Source organism: Bidens hawaiensis, unplaced genomic scaffold (assembly GCF_021521415.1).
Source record: "Bidens hawaiensis isolate Kalapana, Puna unplaced genomic scaffold, B.hawaiensis_p1.1 tig00000512_1, whole genome shotgun sequence".
Classification (NCBI taxonomy): domain Eukaryota; kingdom Viridiplantae; phylum Streptophyta; class Magnoliopsida; order Asterales; family Asteraceae; genus Bidens; species Bidens hawaiensis.
Genome location: NW_027491033.1, coordinates 1343977 through 1368144, shown reverse-complemented (window position 1 = coordinate 1368144; position 24168 = coordinate 1343977). Strand labels below are relative to the sequence as shown.

The 24168-nt window shown below is 41.3% G+C and overlaps 1 protein-coding gene across 1 annotated transcript; it reads left to right on the top strand.

Moving 5' to 3' along the window:
- The first annotated feature begins 9227 nt into the window (after positions 1-9227).
- LOC143633504 (serine hydroxymethyltransferase 6-like) lies at positions 9228-23327 on the top strand. The gene is made up of 4 exons (XM_077101801.1): positions 9228-9714; positions 11052-11632; positions 22115-22622; positions 22704-23327. Exons 1-4 carry the CDS (start codon positions 9276-9278, stop codon positions 22928-22930), a joined length of 1755 nt encoding a protein of 584 aa, XP_076957916.1. The 5' UTR covers positions 9228-9275; the 3' UTR covers positions 22931-23327.
- Positions 23328-24168: the final 841 nt, after the last annotated feature.

Sequence of the window (24168 nt, the reverse complement as noted above, 5' to 3'; positions counted from 1 at the left end):
TCTGAATGGGTTCTTTTTGGCAAAAATGATAATTTTATATTATGGTGGTTTTGGTTAATTTTAATGTTTGGTTTGTAGTTTAATGTGAGTTTGTATTTATAAATTATGAGTCAAGATTATGAAAGATTTTGTTGTAGTTGTGTTAGCAATTATGCTATTAGGGTTTATGGGGGTGATGAATTTTTATCAAATTATTCTAGTCAAACCCGAATTCGTGTTGTTTGTTGACTTATCGAGTTTGGATACAAACACAAGATAGAAATACATAACATCCCAAGCTTGGTACAAGTTGATTACATTATCGGATTAGAAGAATGCTGACAAAAAATTAAATACAATTTTCTTTTGTTTCTACTCACACGACTCCATCCAAAACATATACACATGTAGGTATGTAGATGTGTTTACGTAAAAATGTCTAGGTCACACAATTAATGGCCTTGGATAATTTAGTTGCTATATAGAATCACATAGTTCAGAAAAATGAAATTGTTGTCGATTAATGGCCTTAGAATTTAACATGGTTTTATCACTTTTATATCCATAATAATGATTATATTAAAATTGTATATTATCTATGTTCCTTCCATTGTCTCGTTAAATTTAATTTAGTCACATAAAATGTCATTAGGTAAAATAATTCATACTCTATCTAATTTCTCCTTAGTTGATATTTAATTGGGTGTATAATTGAATTTTTCTAATGACTTGTTGATTATGTAATTTATATGCAAATAAATTCGAGACAAAAAGAATAATAATGATATCATTCGTGTTAAGATAAAGTTAAATTAATGAAACCATTATTTATAAGTGAAGTGGATATTATATCATATATGAATGAGTCGAGATCCATCTGATTACATAACCAAGTGATAGATGTAAACCAATCAATTAGGTACATGGACAAGTGGTATTACGTGACATCATGATCATCACTTTCAATTCGCCACGCTTCTCCCGCACCTGATTTCATGTCGGCATGCTAATAAATAGTTGTGTATAATGATTTCATCTCAAATTATTTCTGCTAAGTTTTTTTAACGACCAATAAGCAAAGAGTTTACCTAGGTACTTCGTATAAGGTGACCCTATGATGAATAATCACCGTCAATTGGTTCAACCCGGTCAAACGGAGCCCTTAAGTGCCCCAAGTTATCTATAGTTCCAGGAAAAATTCACCCGCCCGATTATCCACTGGTGGTAAAACCCGAACGCCCTCAGGATCAAACTGAAATCACCAAGATCCCATTATTCTTTCATCGAGCCAAAGCCTCGGTAACAATATGTTTTACTTGTTCTTAAGAACAAAATATGTGGTTTTATAGTTAGATAAATACTTTATTCGTATATTCACAAATACACTTTTTCGTCTACCTACAAACAACAAACGTACGTATACAAAAAAATTCAATCATATTGTGGGGCCTAGGGAGAGTGGGTGAATATTAGTATTTCGGTCTTGAAAGCACCCATACGCTCGTCATCAAGAATCTATACGCTAATGTCAAACTAAGCAAGACTAAGACAAATACAAGGCAAATCTAACCGTTAAGATTACCCTCATTTTGGTGGAATGTGCATGACCCCGTGCATCATTATTATTTGGACTGCGCTTCCATGTCTTTGTATTCATGTTGTAAAACGTTCATTAACTGAAGACCTTGTAGCTTAATGATATTAAGGCGCCGAAAATGGAAAGTATCTAATAGTATAAATGTGTATGAGTTTGCCAATAAATAACCTCTCATATGTAGTTTATGTTTTATATTTTTTTTAAACTGCGAATAATTGATTCATAGATTCATCATGCTTACTTATATTTTATGTAATATATTACATTTGGGGTGAGATTGAGTTGAGACACATGAAACGTAGATGCTACTTTCGAAGGCCATAAAAATTATAAGCATTAAAACTTGTAGTTCTTTTTATTACTTTACGAATGAAAGTCATTTTAAAGTATTTTAAGATTCATCTTTCATTTATTTCATGACATGTATCTGTTTATGAAAAAGCATGTCACACCTCTATTATCTAATGTTTACATTATAGGTGGATCGGGACATAATGTAAAAAACGTTAGTTCTAGCACACTAAGCAAAAGCAATGTGAATCCAAAAGTGTATATTCTTTGCAATTCATGATTGCCAAAAACATCCAAAACACTCATTGATCGATGAGATCAATTATTGTACCAAGAAGTTTGTTCAAGATTCCGATTATGTGGTTTCATGCATATAACTTTCACAACTTTAGTTATTCTTTTATCGAATCTCTAGAAATACACACTTTTCTGATTTTCTCAAATTTAAAACCTAACTTTAAGAAGTTTTTTATGTTATATATGTCATATCAGAAGTATAGAAACCTTGTGTTAAGCTAAATTGGAATTTTTATTAAAAGGCATGTAACCAAATTTTAATTTGTTAGTTATTACTTCATATCATAATATAAAAGAAAATTGTTGATATCAAAAAATAATCAGAAAATACTAAAGTGTTTGTTAAGAGCTTACTTTATGTAAACATATTTATGGAGAATTATTACGAAATACCAATATGACATTAGCAATGACATAAATCTAGAATTGATTGCAACACTTCTTAAAATTAAATTTGAGCTTGGAAAGTTTTTAGGGTGCATTATAATATACCTAGCTTTATAAACTCGTGTATTACACATGATAAATTAATGTATAAATTACAATGAATAATTTAATACAAATGAAAAAAAAGATAATTAAGTCTCTTTATATTATGAAAAAAAAAATGTATTACAAATATAGTCGTTTTATATCATCAAATATACTTGAATTTTAAATAGAGAATAAGTTGTTCTACGATCGGTTTACAATAACGAAGCAGTGTCACTGGAAGCAACACTTAAAACAATGAGGCATTTCGATGTGGCTTACTGTGTTTGTGGCAAGGTAGCTGTTGTTCGAACTTCATTGACTGATAGAAATCCAGGTCGTCGCTTTTTCTCTTGTCCGGACATGGTAAGTTTGTAATTTGATTTAAGTTCCATTCAATAGTTTATCCTTGAGATTTCTCCTCTTTTACAGACATCAGATTGCCCCTTTCTTGGATGGCGTGACCCACCAATGTGTGAACGGGCAATGGAGATTATTCCAGGCTTGTTGAAGTCGAAAAACAAAGTTGAACAAAGTTTAGAGAGTTATAAAGAACAAGCAAGAAAGATGAAGAAGAGATTGGTCATTAGTTGGATCATTTTCATTGCAATTGTAATTGCAATGAAAATGTAGCTAGTTGACTGTATTTGAAGTTGTTGACTATTTGTATTTTGACTTTATTAGTTTATTTAGGACTTTATGTAGTTCGACTATTATGTATTGTTGAATATTATGTATTTTGACTTTATTTACGATGTAATTTTTGATCCTTTTAAGCAATGTATCATATGAACAAACAGTATGCACATTTGCACATATGCACATCCATCAATCTGCACATCTGCACAGTATGCACATTTGCACAAGCCATAAACCAAAAGATGAACAACATCCATAAACCATCTGCACATATCATCTAAGTAAAATCTGACCAATCCAAGGGCAAATATGTCCAACCAATCTGCACAACCATTTTAATTAGTAAAATCTGATCCAAGTGGAAAAATGTCCAAGCCACAACCCTTAAAATATGACCAATCTGATCCAAGGGCAAAAATGTCCAAGCCACAACCATTAAAATATGACCAATCTGATCCAAGGGCATAAATGTCCAAACAATCTGCACAGACATTAAAATATGACCAACAACCATAAATGTAACAACAACCAAGTTAAATGATGAACAACCATATTAAATTAAAACATTTATAACAGTAAGTACCAACATTAAAACATTCATAACAGTAAGTACCAACATTAATCAAGTCAACACCTTAAAACATCCATAACGTTAAAACTAGAGAAAAAAGTCAACAACTTAAAAATAACCATACCTTAACATCCATGAAGTCAACAACTTAAAACTACAAAAAAAGTCAAACAGCAGCCAGATAACATTAATCAGCAACATTTTTCATGCATGATCTCTTGTTGTGCCCCTTTTGACCACATGCCCCACAAGTATTGGATCCTTTTGGCCTAGACTTTCTCACTGCCTTAGTTTTCTGAACCTCACCCTCCATAACCTTTCCCTTGCCCTTTGCATCAACCTTTGACCTTTTCCTTGAACCACCATCTTCCCTCTCTGCTGTTGACTTTTTCCTTGACTTCTTTGGTCTTCCAGTTTGCTTTTTGAATTTAGGAGCTGTGATCTGTATTGGGACTTGTGATGTGGTCCACATACTCATACCATTGATAGGATACACCTTGTAGCTATACACTGCCTTCCACCTATCCTTTGTGTAAATTGGGTTGCCAAATATTTCTGGCCTGCCAACATATCTGTCATGTGCACCCTTCACCCAAATACTTGCCACCACATGTCTGCAAGGTATCCCAGTTATCTCCCATCTCCTACATGCACATGTATTTGTGGTCATGTTTACTACACACTGATCACCATTTGGTCTTGTGACCTGATAATGATCCTACCATTCCAATGCATAGTGTACCTATCATCCAAATATGTAAAGTATTCACACATCATTTACAAGACAAGTAAATATTGACTTACAACTCACCTGCTTGCTTCCTTCTTCACTAACTCCATCATTTGTGTAGCATATGGTGTTAGTAACCCTGATGACCTATCAATTACCTTCAACACATTAACAATCTTCCTCATCACATATTCCTGATGTATTCCAGCAAAGTGGTAATAGGCTTGTCACTTCCATCTACCAGCTTTGAATTAAAGCATTCACACATGTTATTGGTCAACACATCAGACATTGCTCTACCTATTATAACAAAACATTTAAAACAGTGTCAGATAAAGGACAAAAATTGAAAGTTATTAGAGAATAAAGGATAAAAATTAAACACTTACCAGTGAAGTGTGACTTTGACCATGTTTCTGGTGGGATCTTAGATACCCAAAGATGACACATTTTGTTTAAATTTTTTAGGTTGTTCATCTCTCTCTCATAGTGTGTAGGTGTTGTGCATCTGGCCAGCTTCCAAAGAGCATCCCTTAAAACCTTTCCTTTGAAGAGAGTTCTTAGGTTATCTTCAATGTGCCTCACACAAAACCTATGCTCTGCAGATGGAAACAACTTATCTACAGCTTGTATAAGGCCCTTTTGCCTATCACTCATAAAGGTAAACTTGGATCTGTTGTTCAAATCCAAGTCATCACCAAGGCATTCCAATAACCATTCCCAAGAGTTCATTGTTTCAGCTTCAACTACAGCATATGCAACAGGGTAGTATCCATTGTTTGGATCTAGAGCAACTGCTGTTAAAAGTTGACCAGGCCAAGCACTTTTAAGGAAAGCCCCATCCAGTCCCAAGAGATCCCTACTTATTGCTTTGAACCCCTTTTTCAAAGACCCCAAACAAATATATATCCTCTTGAATTGTCTTGTCTCAGATGTTGGATCTGAGCATTCTTCTAATTCAAGCTTCACTGTTGTATCTGGATTAGTCCTCTTCAATTCTTCAATATAATCCTTCAATAACCCATATTGGCCTATGAAATTTCCATTTATTTGTTCCCTAGCCAACATCTTTGCCCTGTAAGCTTTCATGTCAGACACACCAACTTCAAACCTCCTTTGAAACCTTTCTTTGATAGACTTAACTTTCAGCTTTGGGTCATCTTGAAGATCAGTAACCAAATGGTTTGAGAGGAACCCAGCTGTGCAAGCATAAATTTGCCTAGATTGAAGGCATTTATGTTCACTAGCCAACCTTGTAATTTTCCATGAAGCTGTTCTCTTTTGGTATGACAACAACAGTACCCAAGGGCATCTAACAGCAAGTGGGTCTTTCCTTTTTCCCCTACCCCAATATTTTTCTGGACTGGTCCCTGATCTTTATTAGCACTGCTAGATCCACCCCCTGCATGTGGGACCCATCTTCCATATCCCCTACACACACAGCCCTCACCTTTATCAAATCATCTTTTCTTATTCTTATTTGTCTTCTTGTTTCAACTGCATGTGCCTTGATCATATCCTTCACCTATGCTTTTGTACCAAAAACTTGTCCCACATGGAAAAGATAATCCATGTCCCTCTCATTTCCTTGTTTTTCCATATACATCCTATCATTATCCAACATAACATCATCCATTTCAATGTCCAACCCCTCTAAACTACAAATTGCATCCTGTTGTTCAACATCAAAATCATTATGTAATCTGAAATCCCTCATATCCATAGGCCTGTTCACGAGCAGAGCCGAGCCCGAGCCAAGGCAAGCTCAAGCTCGGCTCGATAATCAATCGAGCTAGCTCGGCTCGAGCTCTTAATCGAGCTAAAAATTTGAGCTCAAGCTCGGCTCGGTTTTAATCGAGCCGAGCCCGAGCTCTTAATCGAGCTAAAAATTTGAGCTCAAGCTCGGCTCGGTTTTAAATCGAGCAGGCTCGGTTCGACTTGATTTGGCTCGAGTTTACCTGTAATAATAAAAATTATATGCAACCATCAAGCTAAACTAAATAAATATGACGTTAAGATCAACACCAACCAAATACAAACTAAATAAATACGTCTATTAACACCATCGAAAACAAAATATGTTCAACAAGTCTAAACCAAACCAAATACAAAATTAAGCAGAGAAGTATTATTTATGAGCGACGACCGATGGCAGAGGTGAATATGAGCGGCTAGGGTTAGGGTGGAAAATGAAACGTATACTGATTATTGAGTGTGTGAACTACGAAGTCTCATCTCTTTGTTACTCAGTATATGGAATTATGAATATGAACTATGGAATGAGAAAGGAAATTGGGCTGGATTAAAGGAAAGCTCATGTGTTAAAATAATTGGGCTCGATAATTATACGCATGTATGTATATATATATATATATATATATAATAAATTAAAATAAAAAAGTTCGAGCCAATCGAGCGAGCTCGATTCGAGCCAGGGCTAGCTCAGGCTCGGCTCGTTTAGAAATCGAGTCGAGCGAGGCTCGGCTCGTTTACAATCGAGCCGATTTCGAGCGAGCTTTCTCCGAGCTTTTTTCGAGCGAGCTTCGAGCCGTGAGCTTTTTGAACAACGCTACATATCTACATCTATATCATGTGTGTCACCATCTTCATAGTTGAAATCAGTATCTGAATCACTTTCTAAATCTTCATCACCCACCTGGTTTTCTTAACATTTTTAGATTTCTTATAGTTCTTAGATGTCTTCACTTTCTTTGCTTTCTTAACTGGACAAACCTCTACATGTTCATCATCATCAGAAGTCTCATCTCTCATTTCATAATTAGAATCCCTACTGTTATCAGAAATACTTTCATCTGAACTAGAAGACTCATCTCCACTTTCTTCATCTGAAATTGAAGATTCTTCACTATCTCCATATCCACCTCCATCCCCACCTCCATTGTAATCCATCTCCACCTAATTTGTAGGTTGCACACCAAAAGCATCATCTCCAAACAAAGGGTCAAATTTTGGATCCTCATGACATAAATCAATTTGGTCTTGTTGTTCAACAACACCAACAGTATTCTCTACTTGAAGATTCAAATTTTCATCCTGTTTATCTTCTTCCACAACAACCTTTTGAACATCAACCTCATTTGTGCTATCTTGCCATTCCAACAACAACTTTTTCTTAGCTGAGTTTGCTTTATCTAGCACTTCCTCACTTGCAAGAAACTCCTCATCTGTTATCTCTTAAATGGTAAACTTTGAGGGTGAGCAGAAGTATGTGTGTACAGAGGTGTACTCATGCTTAACATACACATTCATTAACTGATTAAAAGCTCCAATATACTTAGCAAATCCCCTAACATCATCGTCACTTCCCAAAGCTCTAAGTCCCCAATCCAATTCTGAATCAGGTACTACATAATGGTAGAATCTTACCTTATCCGTAGGATAGGATAATTCAAGCAAGATTCGATCAAGCTCGTGAACTGAAAACTTGTCAATATCTAGCATGTCAACAAAATGGACAACGGGTCTCTTATAAACCCGTCCAGGAAATTTCGTGAAACTGCCACCATGGTGCAACTTGAACGTGAACAAATGTGGATTATTAACTACACATAAAAAAATAAACAGTTGTTAGTTAAATAAACCCAATTATAAACCCTAAAATTTGAACTTACCATAAAACCTCTCAGCATTTGATTCTTCATCAGCTTCACGGATGTAGAATCGAGGAGGAGGAAGATCATCCATATCATCCATTTATGCTTATTAATTTCTGTGAATGTTGTTCAATTAAAGCTATTAAGGGTGGGGGAATGTTGAATCGGATATTAGGGGTTTTTAATCAAAGGAGAATGAAGCGATCGAGGAGGGAGAAGAGACTGATAAAGGGGGTTTTGTTGTAGGTTAAATGAAAAGACAAACTACCCTCACATGCGTCTCACGTGATGGGATTTAACTGACTTATTCTAACCCAGTTAGCGTAAAGGACATAACGTGTAAGAAAAAAATATTTAAAGTACACCGCTTGTAAAGAAACTAAAAAAAGGACATGAACCGTAATTTGGCTTATTTTAAAGGACAAAATTTGTAATTCTGTCTATAAAGTATTTCACACCACACTTTCCGAAACAGAGTCACTTTGTCTTACTCTGGGCTCACATTGGCTTTATAGTTTTACTTGACCGTTCTCTCGATAAACTATATCCACTTATTTAAACGACAACCGCTAACTATTTCTAACATCATAGAAGCTACTATTGCAAGATTCGAACCTAACCGTGGTTAAAAAAAATACGCCATTACCACCCACGTAAACCAATAAAGAGACAAATACAGGAATATAATAATTGATAATAATCTAAAATATAAACGAAAATTTTTTCGGATTACTTTAATGCCAGCTGTTCAGAAACAAAATATAAAAAAGCAATAAAAATATAAACGCTACTAGTTGTTATGAATCTACTCCAAATATAAATATCTAAAACTGTATGTTACTCACACACTTGTCCACATTAACACCACCTGGACTGACACCATGTCCAGATTCACTCCCCTAATCCCCTTGACCACACCAAAACTAAACCACCCGTCTTGGTCAAAATCTTCCACCCCATATTGGCGATATTGTTAACCAGATTCATCCGTTTTAATCTTCTCGTTCTTTCTTTCTCTTTACAGACAGCACTTGATGAACCACAGTACCTTCCTCATTGCTTCCATTAGTTAATTAATAATCAATCATGTCACGTACTTCCCGATCGAATATCTCGTTAGGGTTTATATCCCATTCATCTCACCGTAATCAACAACAGCTAGTCTCCGACGACTCAATTTCATTCCAAATCGTTCCACTTCAGTTAATGGAACAGCAAACAGAAAGCAACAGCGTGGATATTGACGAGACGGAGAGTGTCAATTTGAAGGAAGATGAAGAGGAGGAGGAGGAGGAGTTTCGTGTGTTAGGGCATCAGCTGCGTCTTAAAAGGCGTGGTGGTGAGGATAACACTACTGAATCGTCGTCTACGTCATCGAAGCGTAGGCATATTGTTGATCAGTTGCAAGGGAAAAGCCTCGAAGCCAGACGACAAGCGGTGAGGGCTTGGGGGAACCAGACGCTCCAGGCTGCTGACCCGGATGTTTTTCAAATAATGGAGAAAGAGAAGCACAGACAGTATAGAGGTATTATTATTATTATTATTATTAGTTAATGACAAGTTTCTTAGTCATTATTTGACATAAAACTGAAGCAATAATTATAGATTTATAGCACAGAATAATTCTTAAAAGAAATCTTACAACATTTCTTTCTAATTTCTAATTATCATCTCATTCATTTTAACTATTCATGGGTCATGGGTCAAAATTATTTTGTCAAGTGGGTTATAACTAGAGATGTTCAACGAAACCGGTTTCTGGAACCGAACCGGTGGACCCGAACCGGTTCCTACCCGTTTTTTGTAGGAACCGGACCCTATCTGATTTAACCCGATGATCCGTGACCGGTTCTTGCATTTCTGAGTGGGGGCGGGTAGGAACCGGAACCGAACCGGTTCTGGAACATCTTCTCTCTAACACAAGAAGTCACTAAAATTATTGGCTTGGTACTTAGTAATGTCTGGCCCGAAAAGTGGTTACGGAACAGGAACCGGGTTAGGAACCGGTAAGAACCGGTTAGATAGGTTAGGGGTCCGAGGGTGGGAGAACCGGTTCGGTTCCCTAACCGGTTCGAGCCTGGAACCGGTTTAAAAGGGGGTTTTGAATATAGGAACCGGTTAGGAACCGGTTCCGGTTCCTAGTCCCAAACCGTTTTGAACATGCCTAGTTATAACACAGTGTGGATTTTATTCATTATTGAATTAAGTTTCATTTTCATACTTGAGGGTTGACCAATTACACAACTTTATTAACTTTTTTTAAAATTTCTTGGCGTTTCCATTAAAACTATGCTATTTTAGTACTTTTTGTTAACCACCCGTTTGTTTTTTTTTCCATTAAATCTACATTAAATTAATTTATAAGTATTTTTGAGAATCACAATTGAAATAAAGGATCTAATTTATTTTTATTACTTGACAAATCCCTTGTAATACACGGGTTCAAAAGCTAGTTGATATATATTTACCTTGGGTTTGGATCAATTACAAATTAAATTAGCGTGCTAATTGTGCGAATAATTATATATACAACATAGTGTAATAGTGATTATAGTGTAGTGTAATTACATTAAATGGTAAAATTGAAGCTCTAAATTAATGAATTCGGGTATGACAGCTGGGCCCACATGAACTGGCTTGTCAAGATCTCTCTGTTCATTGGTTATGGGCTTCGTAAATCTAATCATAGCCCAAGTTATGCTATGCCGGTTTGAAGTTTGGGTCCTTTTTGCCATGTTTTTTTTGTTCAGTTTGTCCGAATAAGTGTCTGCCAACTCTAGTATCAACGCCTTATTATTATTACATCGGTAGTTTGAATATTATTTACTAATATCATTTTGTTTTTTGTTTCAATTCTTTCAGGTATTGAATTAATCGCGTCTGAGAATTTCATTTGCAAAGCAGTAATGGAAGCATTAGGCAGTCACTTAACAAACAAGTATTCTGAAGGAATGCCTGGTGCAAGGATTTACAGTGGTAACCAATACATAGACGAGATCGAAACACTTTGTTGCCAACGTGCGTTGGCTGCATTTGAGCTTGACAGTGATCACTGGGGAGTTAATGTTCAACCATACTCATGCACATCTGCAAATTTTTCAGTTTACACTGGTTTGTTATCACCCGGTGATAGAATTATGGGGTTGGATACCCCTTCAGGCGGGCACACTAGTCATGGATATTATACACCAAATGGGAAGAAAGTGTCGGGGGCTTCGATTTTCTTTGAAAGTTTGTCATATAAGGTCGATCCAAAGACGGGTATTGTGGATTTTGATAAACTTGAGGAACGGGCAGTTGATTTTCACCCAAAGATACTTGTTTGTGGCGGAAGTTCGTATCCTAGAGATTGGGATTATGCTAGATTCAGACAGATTGCTGATAAATGTGGTGCGATTTTGATGTGTGACATGGCTCAAATCAGTGGTCTCATTGCTGCCAAGGTGAATTGAATTTCCTTGCTATTTGCTATCTGAAGAAACACTAACCGGACCCCGGGCAGATTACTGGTAACCTGGGGGTTGGAGAGCTGTTTCCCACGAGGGGTTAGACCCTTGGAAGATGGTTCTTCTGATAACCTGCAAAACAGACACCGTGAGCTCGTCACTGAGAAGGGGGGGGTTCCTCCTTGTGACCACCCTCCGGCGTGAGAATCAGACTAGATTGCTCTTTAAATATAAAAGTATATTAAGAGATTGCTAGAGCAGATATCAGGTATATATGATAAGATAAGATGTAAGATGATCATACCATTGGGGTATTTATAGCCGAAGGTAGGTTTCCAAGGGGTTTAGCCGGCCCAACACGCTACCAACTGTAACCTATGCACGTGCCCTGCCTGTGAGTGGTGGATAGGTAGCGGCTGACACAGAGCAGGCGTGTCGTGCACTCTTCCTCTTCTGCCAACTACAGGCTAGGCACGTGGTATGGCAGGAGTTGGTGGGTAGGCGGCGGCTATTGGTCACAGTGCTGTGGCGTGCTGTCTGCCATGCTGCTGTCAGTGAGCTGTCGCATTCTTGGTCAGATCTTTTGTCTGTACCTCGTCAGGTACAGTAAAAGATCCTTCAGTATACGGACTGGCTTATTTGGGCGGGAGTATTCCCCCTCCCGCCTCTGTGCGGGATTGCTCCCGGCTTGGCTCATTCCTTCAGGTGACACTGAATGGAGAGCTAAGTGCCTTGTGCGTGTAGCCATGCTGCGCGGGTGGCCTTCCCTAATGGCTTGTATCCGAGGCTGCGGGGACAGGCGGAGTCCTTCACCATTGGGAGGCATTTCCTGCGGGACCAGCTTGCGTACTGCGCGTAAGGACGTTACGTCTCTGAGCATGGTTGGTCCTGCGGATCCAGTTGGTCTCTGCGCAGACGTCCCTGTTTAAGGTGAGTCTTGCGGGTCCAACTGGGCTCTGCTGGGACCTACCTCTTCAAGTCCCCCCAGTCCAATGTTCTTCTCATGAGTGTTTAATAAAGTGAGGTGAACTTTTGGACTTGAGCAAAGGGTTTTGAAAAGGGTTTTGTAAGGTTTTCCATGGGGATTCTTTCCGCGGAAGTCCTTGTCACTTGCAGAAATGCCCGAGTTTCCTGCTTGGTCTTTGGGTATGATGCGGGTAGGTCTGTAACCTCCTCGCAAGTCAGGAGCATTGAGTCCCAGTTGTATGTATTTTCCATGAGGTTTTGGTAGTTTTGAGCATAGTGATCAATTATGTTAAGACCACCAATTCCATCTTGGAGCTTCAAACAACGTAGTTCTCGACGTTCCCGCTATGCGGGGATGTTATTTCCGTTTCCGCAAGCATTGCCCAGAAGATCCTTCTTGGTTTCAATTCCCAGCGGAGCGCTAGGTATGTGAAGGGTTTTGCCTTAACACTGTACCTGTGCTCGTCTTACGGTTACTTTACTTCCAAGGTATTCCTGGCGTCAATTCCCTGCGGGTGCTAGGTATGTGAAGGGTTTTGCCTTTACACTGTACCCGCACCCGTCTTATAGTTACTTGGTTGCCGAGGTACTTGGCTTCAATTCCCTGCGGGTGCTAGGTATGTGAAGGGTTTTGCCTTAACACTGTACCCGCATCCGTCTTACGGTTACTTGTGTTCACCAAGGTTCTTGGCTTCAATTCCCTGCGGGTGTTAGGTATGTGAAGGGTTTTGCCTTAACACTGTACCCGCAGCCGTCTTACGGTTATTTGTTTGCCAAGGTTTATTTGGCTTCAATTCCCTGCGGGTGCTAGGTATGTGAAGGGTTTTGCCTTTACACTGTACCCGCATCCGTCTTACGGTTACTTGCTTGCCAAGGGGTAAGGGGTATTTTCCCGCTTTTTTTTTTTTTTTTTTTTTTTTTTTTTTTTTTTTTTTTTTTGAATCTTGTCTTCAAATTTTAAACTTGAAATTTGAAGAGTTGGTAGATGGATAAGAACAACCCAATACCTCAAACGTCGTGTGACGGTTTCTTCTGACGGTGTCAGGACGTGCCAGAAGTTATGGCGACATGACATTATGTGGTCATTCCAGTTGCTTTTTCAGGCGCGTGGGCACGGGATTTCGGGCGCGTAGCCGCGAAATCTCTGGCATACGTCCTTGTGACAGATGTTGCCAGCTTGCTTTTGCCACGCGTCATAGTTTCATTGCACCTTTGATTTCTCTCTCTTCCGTATTAAATTCATCGCATTAATTGCGATTACTATATAAAGGGGGAGAGGGTTATTTGCAATTCACACTTTTCACTTTCATCTCTTCTTCTCAAGTAATTTCCGGCGAATTTTTCTGTTCAGTAAAGCATTACCCTGAAATCTCTTTTCATCTTTCTTCCACCATGTCTTCTCATGATGCTGATGACCAGAAGACTGCTGGCGAATGCCAGTGCTCTCTTCCTGTCGATCTGTACCAGTATATCGTCAGGAAGTTCATGCTCGAGTCTCTCGAGCCTGAGTTTCCTGAACCCCACCATACTGTGTACGATGCCCCTAGTGGCAAGATCGGGGTTTATGCTGCATTCTTTGTCTACGGAAACCTTAGGTTTCCGTTGACAAAGTTTGTGTACCGTGTCCTGGAGAGGCACGGTGTGCACCTGACAGAGGTGCACCCCATGGCCATTGCCAAGGTCCGGCACTTTGAGTGGGTGTGCCGGATACTGGGCCTTGAGCCCCTCGTTGACCGTCTGATGACCTTCTACACTTGGAGGTGCATCCAGGGGTGGTACACTCTTACAACCCGTATCAAGGGTTTAAAGATTTGTACCACCGAGCGGAGTCTTCGCTCATGGAGAAGAGAGTTCTTCTTCATATCCGCTCGCGCCATCCCCATCGCCATGAAGTTCAAGAATGGCCAGGCGCTTCCGAACCTTCCCGCCCTCAACTACGAGGAGGCGGAATGGTTCTCGAAGATATCCCGGGTCCAGTCCCCGGTTTTCCGTTTTCCGGAGTCGGCGATGGTGATGCTGGGGATGAGCCGGGTGTGGAAGGCGGCGAATGCGGATAAGGTTCCGATCGTCCTTGAATATGGTTCGAACTCTGTCCCTTATGGTACGTCTTGTTTCATTTTGCTGACTTCGATTTTTTCTAACTTTCTTGTTGATTTCAGAGGGGAACGATCTTCAGTCGCTCCTGAACCCGCGGGAGGAAGATGGTCCCGCGCGGATGGGTACTCGTGCTCTGGACGAGAACGAGTTGCCCATCTTAGAGCAGACCGCGGGTCGGTTCGTGGAGGTTTACCCGCCAGGCCAAGAGATCCTGAGCCACCGACGGCCAGGTAAGCCTATCTTCTACCCTGAACCTCTCAATGCTGTGCCTGCTGCTGGAGTTGACATTTCTTCTTCTGAGGAATCCGCAGAAGGTCCTCCACTGGTGCGGAAGAAAAAGGCTGCCGTCGGGAAAGGCAAGGAGAAGGTGGCCTCAACGGCCGACCCGGTAGTCCTATCTGACTCGGGGTCAGATAGTGCAGAGGTGGCGGGGAAGCCCGGTGGTGAGGAGACCACCGCTCCGGAGGCTGTAGCTGTTACCTCCGGGGAGGCAGCGACGACGACGGTTACCGGTGTCAAGAGGCCGGCTCCATCGGGTTCGCCCCCGCTCGTCCGTACGTTCAAGCTCAAGAAACCCCGTAAGTACCCCCATAATTCTTGTCTAGATTTGTTGTTTCAAATAAATTTTTCTAACACTTTTGCTTGTGCAGGTGTGGATGTTGACGCATTCCAGGGTGGAGTTGGAGCAAGTATTCCCCCGCCAATGAGGGAAGGCTCGGTCAGCCTTCCCGAGGCGTCGACCCAGGCGTCTGCGCCTGCTTCCGTTGGTTCTAGCCTTCCTGAGGCTGTTCCAGCTGAGAAGGTGTCTCCGCCGGCCGTGAGTGCAATTTTTACAGCATCTTTCACGGAGCCGGCGGTTACTGTTGCTGAGGAGGCGACGCCAACAATGGCTACCACAGCGGCTGCCACTATACCTGCGCCACCGGCACCGACGGCCGGACCATCAGGTACGCGCCGGGCTTCCCGCCGATCTATGCCACCTTCCCGTCTGCCTGACCTGTTGGATGGATTTCCTTTAGGTTCAGGTGATGGGTTTGGCGGCTATCGGCCTGTTATTGACCCTACAGGTACGTAGGGTTTTTTCCTTTGTATATTTTTGTCATCTTTTCCTAACTGCCTTTGTTTCTTTTGCAGTGTCGGATTCCAATGAAGTGTATGTTCCAAGATGGAACATACGCCGAGGAACAACCCTTCGCACCCCTGTGGAGTGCGTGGATTGGGCTCGCCACGCTGCTCCTCATGGTGCGTTGGGGGAAGCCATGGCTAGCTACCAGGAGGGTAGGCTAACCAATGAGCTTCGGGTTCTCCAAGCCCGGATGCAGCCCCGCGTCGAGCTGCTTTGTCGTGAAAACGACAAGTTAAAAGCAGCTCGCGCCAAAGAAATATCTGAGACGCGGGCTCTGCGGGAGGAGAACCGGCAGTTGGCCGCTGCCGCCGCCGAGAAGGAGAGAGCATTCAAGGCCCTCGAGGTTGAAGTCCAGGCGCGACTCGAGGCCCGCTCCAAGGCTGCCCAAGCTGTGAATGAACAGCTTCGGCTGGCTAAGGAGACTGCGCGAAACTCAACTGAGAGGGCTGCCAAGGCTGAAGCTGTTGCTGAGCCGCTTCGCGAAGAGAATGAGCAGCTTAAATGCAAATTAAAGGCTCTTCAGCATGCTCATGACGCCTTGGCAATGGAAGATGCCAAGAAGCTGCAGGAGATCCTTGACCAGAGGGGGGTGCTTGACCGCACTGAAAGGAAACTCAAAAGCGTCGAAGAGGCTGCCGCCAAGGAAGTTCAACTTGCCAACCTTGATAAAAGCGGAGCCGAACGTGCTTACAAAGAAAGTCAAGCTACCCTCCAATGGCTGCTTCGAGAAGCGTTGCCTCAGGTATCTTTATCTTTTTCTTTACGCTTTCCGCTCGTAATTAGAAAATGTTCTAACTTGTATTCTTTTGTAGGTTGTGCGTCGGGTCCTTTCAGAGACCTCTTATGACGATGCGATGAGCGCAGCCCTCAACGCTTCTCATGAGGATGGGGAGAAGACTGGCTTCCTGCTTGGTCTAGGGTTTGCTGAGAGAGGCTTTCCGCCCTCCAACTTCCCTTTATTCAATGTTAATACTGAAGCTGCTTATGACCAAGCTGTGAACCAGTACGCTGCCTTCCCGCATCCAGTGGTGGGGAAGGTGAATGAAGCTGCTGCTGCTGATGATGGGCTAAACATCCTTAAGTCTTTCCTTGGGCAGCCGCGCTCTGACGGTGCTGGTCCAAGCGGAGGTGGCCCTGAAGCCTGATCCTGAAGATCCCTTCCCACTGCTAGGATAGACTTAGCTTTGTATAGATTTCTTTTAGGCGGGTAGTTACCCGGCCACTGTTGTAATATATCATTGAAATATACGATTGTTATTCCTTTCATTGGATTCTTTGCTTTATAAACTTATGACTTGCATACTTAGTTTAAAATAGCAATTTTCCAAGTGTTTAGAATAAGTTAACCTGTGAACGTGGTTGATAATGGGTTAAAGTTTCGCTTCCTCCTTCGTGATTGTGCGGGTAGAACCGTCACTTGCACTTGGTAAGATGGCTAAACTTTAACCTTCATCTGACCTGCGTGTAGGTTTTCCTTTTCGAAATTTCTAAGGCATTAAGATAAGTTAACCTTTGAACGTGGTTGATAATGGATTAAAGTTTTCGCTTCCTCTTTCGTGATTGTGCGGGTAAAACCGTCACTTGCACTTAGTAGGATGGCAAAAGTTTACCCTTATCTGACCTGCGTGTAGGTTTTCCTCACCTTTTGAGGATAAGTTAACCTTTGAACGTGGTTGATAACAGGAAGTCTTGCTTCCTCTTTCGTGATTGTGCGGGTAGAACCGTCACTTGCACTTAGTAGGATGGCAAAACTTTACCCTTATCTGACCTGCGTGTAGGTTTTCCTCACCTTTTGAGGATAAGTTAACCTTTGAACGTGGTTGATAACAGGAAGTCTTGCTTCCTCTTTCGTGATTGTGCGGGTAGAACCGTCACTTGCACTTAGTAGGATGGCAAAACTTTACCCTTATCTGACCTGCGTGTAGGTTTTCCTCACCTTTTGAGGATAAGTTAACCTTTGAACGTGGTTGATAACAGGAAGTCTTGCTTCCTCTTTCGTGATTGTGCGGGTAGAACCGTCACTTGCACTTAGTAGGATGGCAAAACTTTACCCTTATCTGACCTGCGTGTAGGTTTTCCTCACCTTTTGAGGATAAGTTAACCTTTGAACGTGGTTGATAACAGGAAGTCTTGCTTCCTCTTTCGTGATTGTGCGGGTAGAACCGTCACTTGCACTTAGTAGGATGGCAAAACTTTACCCTTATCTGACCTGCGTGTAGGTTTTCCTCACCTTTTGAGGATAAGTTAACCTTTGAACGTGGTTGATAACAGGAAGTCTTGCTTCCTCTTTCGTGATTGTGCGGGTAGAACCGTCACTTGCACTTAGTAGGATGGCTAAACTTTACCCTTATCTGACCTTCGTGTAGGTTTTCCTTATCCTTTTTAAGAATTTTGTTTTGAACCGTTCGACGCGCGGTTGTCGATAGGTTAGTGTTCGGTTTCCTTTCATGATTCATGCGGATAGACTGGCACTTTCATTTAATGGGATAATTGAACTCTTCCCCTTCAACTGACCTGCGTGAAGGTTTGTCAAGTTATTGGGTTCGTGCGGGTAGGACCGCCTTCCCACGCAACGACTTCACGTAATGTGAACGCCGTCACCAGTGTTGCATAGTTTAACCGTTCGACGCGCGGTTGTTGATAGGTTATTATTCAGTTTCCTTTAATGATTCATGCGGATAGACCGGCACTTTCATTTTTGGGTGCTGAACTTTTTCCCAAACTGACCTGCGTGAAGGTTTGTCACGTTATTGGGTTCGTGCGGGTAGGACCGCCTTCCCATGTAATGACTTCACGTAATTATGCGGTGAAAACCGGCATATTAGTGTTCAGAAAAGTATAAATGTAAATCATCAGCTTCGACGTTTGAAAGAGAATCATTTCCATTAGAAGTGGCTCTTGGCCTTTTCTGTACAAATTGGAATTGATTACATGCAAACTGTGTAATTGAACTCCCTTCCATGTTGGGACAGGAGTGCCATCGAGCCGACACGCACCTGTTTCGGGATCTCGTTCTTTACGCAGCATGTAGTCTCCATATTGAAGCTGATTTTTTATTCGTGTTTACCCCAGCCATGGTTCCACACGCACCTGCCTGCCTGCTTAGCTTTTATTTCGCCACGAGGTGCGCGAGCGTCCCATCTCTGACGAATGTTTCGACCATGTCTTTTACGTCTATGCATTCTTCAGTGTTGTGGCCTTTTGTTCTGTGATAGTCACAGTACTTGCTCCGATCAGCATCGTGACGATGTCGGATTACTGGAGGCTTTTGCCATGGGAGCTCTTCAGTAGCAAATATGTCAGTGACGCTTTTGGTAAGTGGCGTCCATCTGGAGTTCCGGTGCAGCTTTACATTATCCCTTTCACCCAATCGGTGCTGTAAGCCGGATGAGGTGTCAAAGTTTACCCTTGACTGCCAAATGCCTTGCTTCCGTTTTTTGTTCAATCGGGCGGTGAGGACGTTGTCCTCTCTCGTCCTCTGGGTGTAAAGGTTTGTGCTCTGCGGAAGGTCTCTACCCAGTTGCTTCTCCGTTTCCGCATAGCGTTTGGCTGCTGTCATGATGCCATCCCATGTGGATGGCATGCCATCTTTACCCGTTAGGGTGCGGATGAGCTCTGGGTCATGTGCGCCCTGGATGAAGGCAGCGCGAACAAGATCTTCACTGATATTGCCCAAACTTAGCTTCTTTGAGTTGAAGCGAGTGATGAAGTTTGGCAGAGATTCGTCTTCCTCTCGTATGCATTTGAGGATTGTCCATTGCTCCTCGGTATACTTCCGTTGCTGGCTGAAGTGTTGGCTAAACTTTTGTTGGAAGTCTGCCCAGTCGTAGATGTGGTTGACCGGTAGACGATCGAACCATGCTCTAGCAGCTCCTACCAGAGTCATCTGGAACATGTAGCACCACGTGGGTTCCGTCCAGTTACTGACGGTTGCCCCCGCAATGAACCTGTTCAGATGGTCATCTGGGTCGGATAGACCATCGTATGTGCCAATGTTGGACATTTGTTTGGCACTCCTCGGGGCGATTGCTTCTGCAATGTCCCTTGCAAATTTTGACCTTCCTGCGTTTGTGGCAGTAGGTCTAAAGGCCTTGGAGAAGTCACGCGAGCTTTTTTCCGTGACTGGTTGGAATGCTTCCCCAAAATTCCTTTTTGGCTGGGGATCCGTTTCCTTACGCTTCCCTTTCGCCCTATGGCGAGGGTTCGCGTCGGTGTCGGAGTCTTCCCTCTCGTCGTCTGAGTACTCGTACTCACTACTCATGTTGAGGTGCTGGCGAGTACTACCGAATTCCTCAGCTTGTTGGACTGAACGCAAGCGTTCGTCCAACTCAGCCTGAAATTCTCTTTGACGTGCCTCGGCCCATGCCTTCACTTGATCAAGTGTTTGGCGAGGGGCTCGAGTTCGTTTTTCCAGCTGGGCATCAGTGAATCCCAGTGGAATATTTACTCCACTTGCCCCTACATGAGTGACTGGGGTAGTGTTCGTAAAATGTACTTCACTTGCCCCAGCTTGGGTGGCTGGGGTAGTGTTTGTAAACATTGTGTTGCCGGTGTTTACCCCAGTAGCTGGAGTTGTGGTTACCGGAATTTCTCTAACCATCTTTGAAGTTTGAAAAAACTGGAGAAAAATGTAGTTCTAGCTTTATGCACGGATGGCGCCAATGAAGAAACACTAACCGGACCCCGGGCAGATTACTGGTAACCTGGGGGTTGGAGAGCTGTTTCCCACGAGGGGTTAGACCCTTGGAAGATGGTTCTTCTGATAACCTGCAAAACAGACACCGTGAGCTCGTCACTGAGAAGGGGGGGGTTCCTCCTTGTGACCACCCTCCGGCGTGAGAATCAGACTAGATTGCTCTTTAAATATAAAAGTATATTAAGAGATTGCTAGAGCAGATATCAGGTATATATGATAAGATAAGATGTAAGATGATCATACCATTGGGGTATTTATAGCCGAAGGTAGGTTTCCAAGGGGTTTAGCCGGCCCAACACGCTACCAACTGTAACCTATGCACGTGCCCTGCCTGTGAGTGGTGGATAGGTAGCGGCTGACACAGAGCAGGCGTGTCGTGCACTCTTCCTCTTCTGCCAACTACAGGCTAGGCACGTGGTATGGCAGGAGTTGGTGGGTAGGCGGCGGCTATTGGTCACAGTGCTGTGGCGTGCTGTCTGCCATGCTGCTGTCAGTGAGCTGTCGCATTCTTGGTCAGATCTTTTGTCTGTACCTCGTCAGGTACAGTAAAAGATCCTTCAGTATACGGACTGGCTTATTTGGGCGGGAGTATTCCCCCTCCCGCCTCTGTGCGGGATTGCTCCCGGCTTGGCTCATTCCTTCAGGTGACACTGAATGGAGAGCTAAGTGCCTTGTGCGTGTAGCCATGCTGCGCAGGTGGCCTTCCCTAATGGCTTGATGTGTGACATGGCTCAAATCAGTGGTCTCATTGCTGCCAAGGTGAATTGAATTTCCTTGCTATTTGCTATCTCATTGTTTTTCAAACTAACTAGGCTTGTAAATGAACTGAACGTTCACTGAACTGCTTAGTGGGAAGCTTGTGATAAACAAATGAACATGAACACGTCTCGTTTGTTCATTTATGTTTGTGAACACTTGTTCATTTTGAATTCGTTTATGTTTATTAGTCTACATTTGGTAATATATTCATTAAAGTTCTTTAGGCCCATTGCAATTTAGTCTAGTTTTAAAAATTTTATAGGCCGAACATATTGCTGTTCACGTAAACTTTGAATTGGTTTTAGCTCAGTTATGTCCTTTCATCAATGCATTTTTACGTTTGTGAACTATTCGTTTATATTGTTAATGTACGAACGTAAATGAACACAGAATATATTCTGTTTGTTTGTTTGTGTTTGATCGTTTGACTGTTTGTTCGGTTAAAGTTAAAGAACAAACGAATATGCTTCGTTTGGGTTCGTTTGGTTCATTTATAGGCTTAATTCTAAATAATTTTTTGGGTAATGCTGACTGTGTTGATTTTTTGTTCGGTAACATAATTCTATTTTGTTACCAGCTGTTTATTTATCATTAGGGGTCAAATTATCAGTTTAGCAGTAGTAGGTACATGCAAATTGATTCTAATTGTTTAGCTGTTAACTCTTAGGTCCTTAAATAAGTAAATAACCAGAATTGGTCAAACACTCAAAACAGAAAATGTTTAATTTCAACTGAATGACTGATTATATGATTTTAATTATTCATATTGCGGTATCACTTTCAACAAGTGATGCCAAACTCTCCTTAAATAATCCTGTGATTTGTTATCTTGCAGGAATGTGCAAGCCCATTTGAGTTTTGTGACATTGTAACATCCACAACTCATAAAAGCCTGAGTGGCCCTCGAGGCGGAATAATATTCTACAGAAAGGGTTATAAACCAACAAAACGAGGCGCACTTTTTAATCAATCTGATGGTAGCGACAAATACGACTTCGAAGAAAAGATAGATTTTGCAGTATGTTCTGCACTTCAAGGCGGCCCACATAATAATCACGTTGCAGCCCTAGCAATTGCTTTAAAACAACTGGCTACACCTGAGTACAAGGCATATATGCGACAAGTTAAGAAAAATGCGCAGGCTTTGGCCTCTGCTTTACTCAGAAGAAACTGCAAGTTGGTCACCGGAGGGACCGACAACCATATGTTACTTTGGGATCTTAGAAACTTTGGATTGACAGGTAAACATTTTGAGAACGTATGTGACATGTGTCACATTACAGTCAACAAGATTCCCATATTTGATGATCATGGGAATATGGTCTCCGGTGGTGTGAGGATCGGTAAGTAAAACATCTTATTTTCTTTGCTGTTTTTCATAGTTGGTTCATTAACTTTAGTTAACTGGTTATATGTGTTATCAGGTACGCCTGCAATGACCTCGAGAGGCTGTTTAGAGTCGGATTTTGAAACGATGGGAGGGTTTTTGTTTAGAGCTGCTTTAATCGCGAGGTCTATACAGAGGGAGCATGGTAAAACGGCAAAGGGGATTATGAAAGACGGTTTGGAGAATAATAAAGATATTGTTGATCTACGCGCTCAAGTTGAAAGCTTCGCTACCCAGTTTGCAATGCCCGCGCAAGACGTGTAGGTAGTGAATTCTTACTTTAGCGTAATAGTACCAAATTAGTAACACGGGCGTGTTTTTTTGCTGTTCTGGAAAACATGAGTATGCGATACATGTGAATAGTTTGTGACTTTGTTCGATGTGCAGTTTTGGTATCTGGTCTTCGAGTTTATAAGCCACTGGCTTGGGTTGTCGATGTACACTTTTAATTTTATGTTTTATCTCATTACCCTACGTATTTTGTATATACATAGCTGAAAATTAAGATGCTACTTCTGGAAACGTAGCACACAATTCTTGTTTCATTGTGTAGGTAAACTATGCACTACTTATCTTAGAAGCAAGGTAAATGCATTTCTAATGTTCCAAGAGCCCTACACGGATAATCTCATGGTATAAAACGCGTCTTTTTATTCGTATGGGCATAAAATGACTAGTGTATTGAGAACATAAAAAGAATCATCTATCGTTTCTACCATGTCTCCTCTACTCAAAACCGTGAATTGTTGCAACCAAGTTGTACTCCATTTAGACTTGTGATCTTAAATGCCATTAACTTGTTCTTCGAATAGAAGTATTTCGACATTCATGTTATTAGTTGAATCGGACTTCGGACTTATAAGTTGAATATACTTTTAAATTCATTTTTATTTCTCGAACGAGTTTCCACATTTAGAGCTGTTGTTGATGAAATTGGGGTTTGAGGGAGAAAGAGTTTGTGTTTGTTAAAGCTAAACACCTAATGAATTAGGAGCAGAATACAAAATAGGCAAGGACATGGGAACACTAATCTTTTTTTTAGTAGAACATCGCTCAACCAATTAAATACTTTATTTTTTTAGTCATTCTTGCTTTGGTGAGGTGATAAGATGGTTAGAGTATAAAATTGAAAAATGTTAAATCCTTGTAAAGTGTAATATTTTGTCGTTAAAAAATCCTTTCTTTTTTGTTTTCTTATTGAAAGGGTATTTAGGTAAATAGATAGGCTCTCAAAAACATTTATTATCTCCACTTAATTGAATTTCTTTATTCCCTCCTTGTCTATTTTTTTAATTAAAATCTAATCAAAGTTTCTTCAATTTCCAGTCCCACAATTTGTGATTCAACATAGATCAAGTTTTATTATTATTTTTTAGTTTACTGATAAAGATGAAGGCAAACAGATAAACTGATCCCAAACAACCATTCTAAAATCAGTGTCTTTTATTCACCTTATTGCATCCTCCATTACACCTAGTTCAACAATTTCTACCGGTTTGAGT

Bases quoted from the DNA above. Each gene is read 5' to 3' on its own strand.
- LOC143633504 (XM_077101801.1), top strand. From the start codon at position 9,276: ATGTCACGTACTTCCCGATCGAATATCTCGTTAGGGTTTATATCCCAT. The intron at 9,715-11,051 runs GTATTATTATTA...CAATTCTTTCAG, and splicing joins GAAGCACAGACAGTATAGAG to GTATTGAATTAATCGCGTCT. The intron at 22,623-22,703 runs GTAAGTAAAACA...ATGTGTTATCAG, and splicing joins CTCCGGTGGTGTGAGGATCG to GTACGCCTGCAATGACCTCG.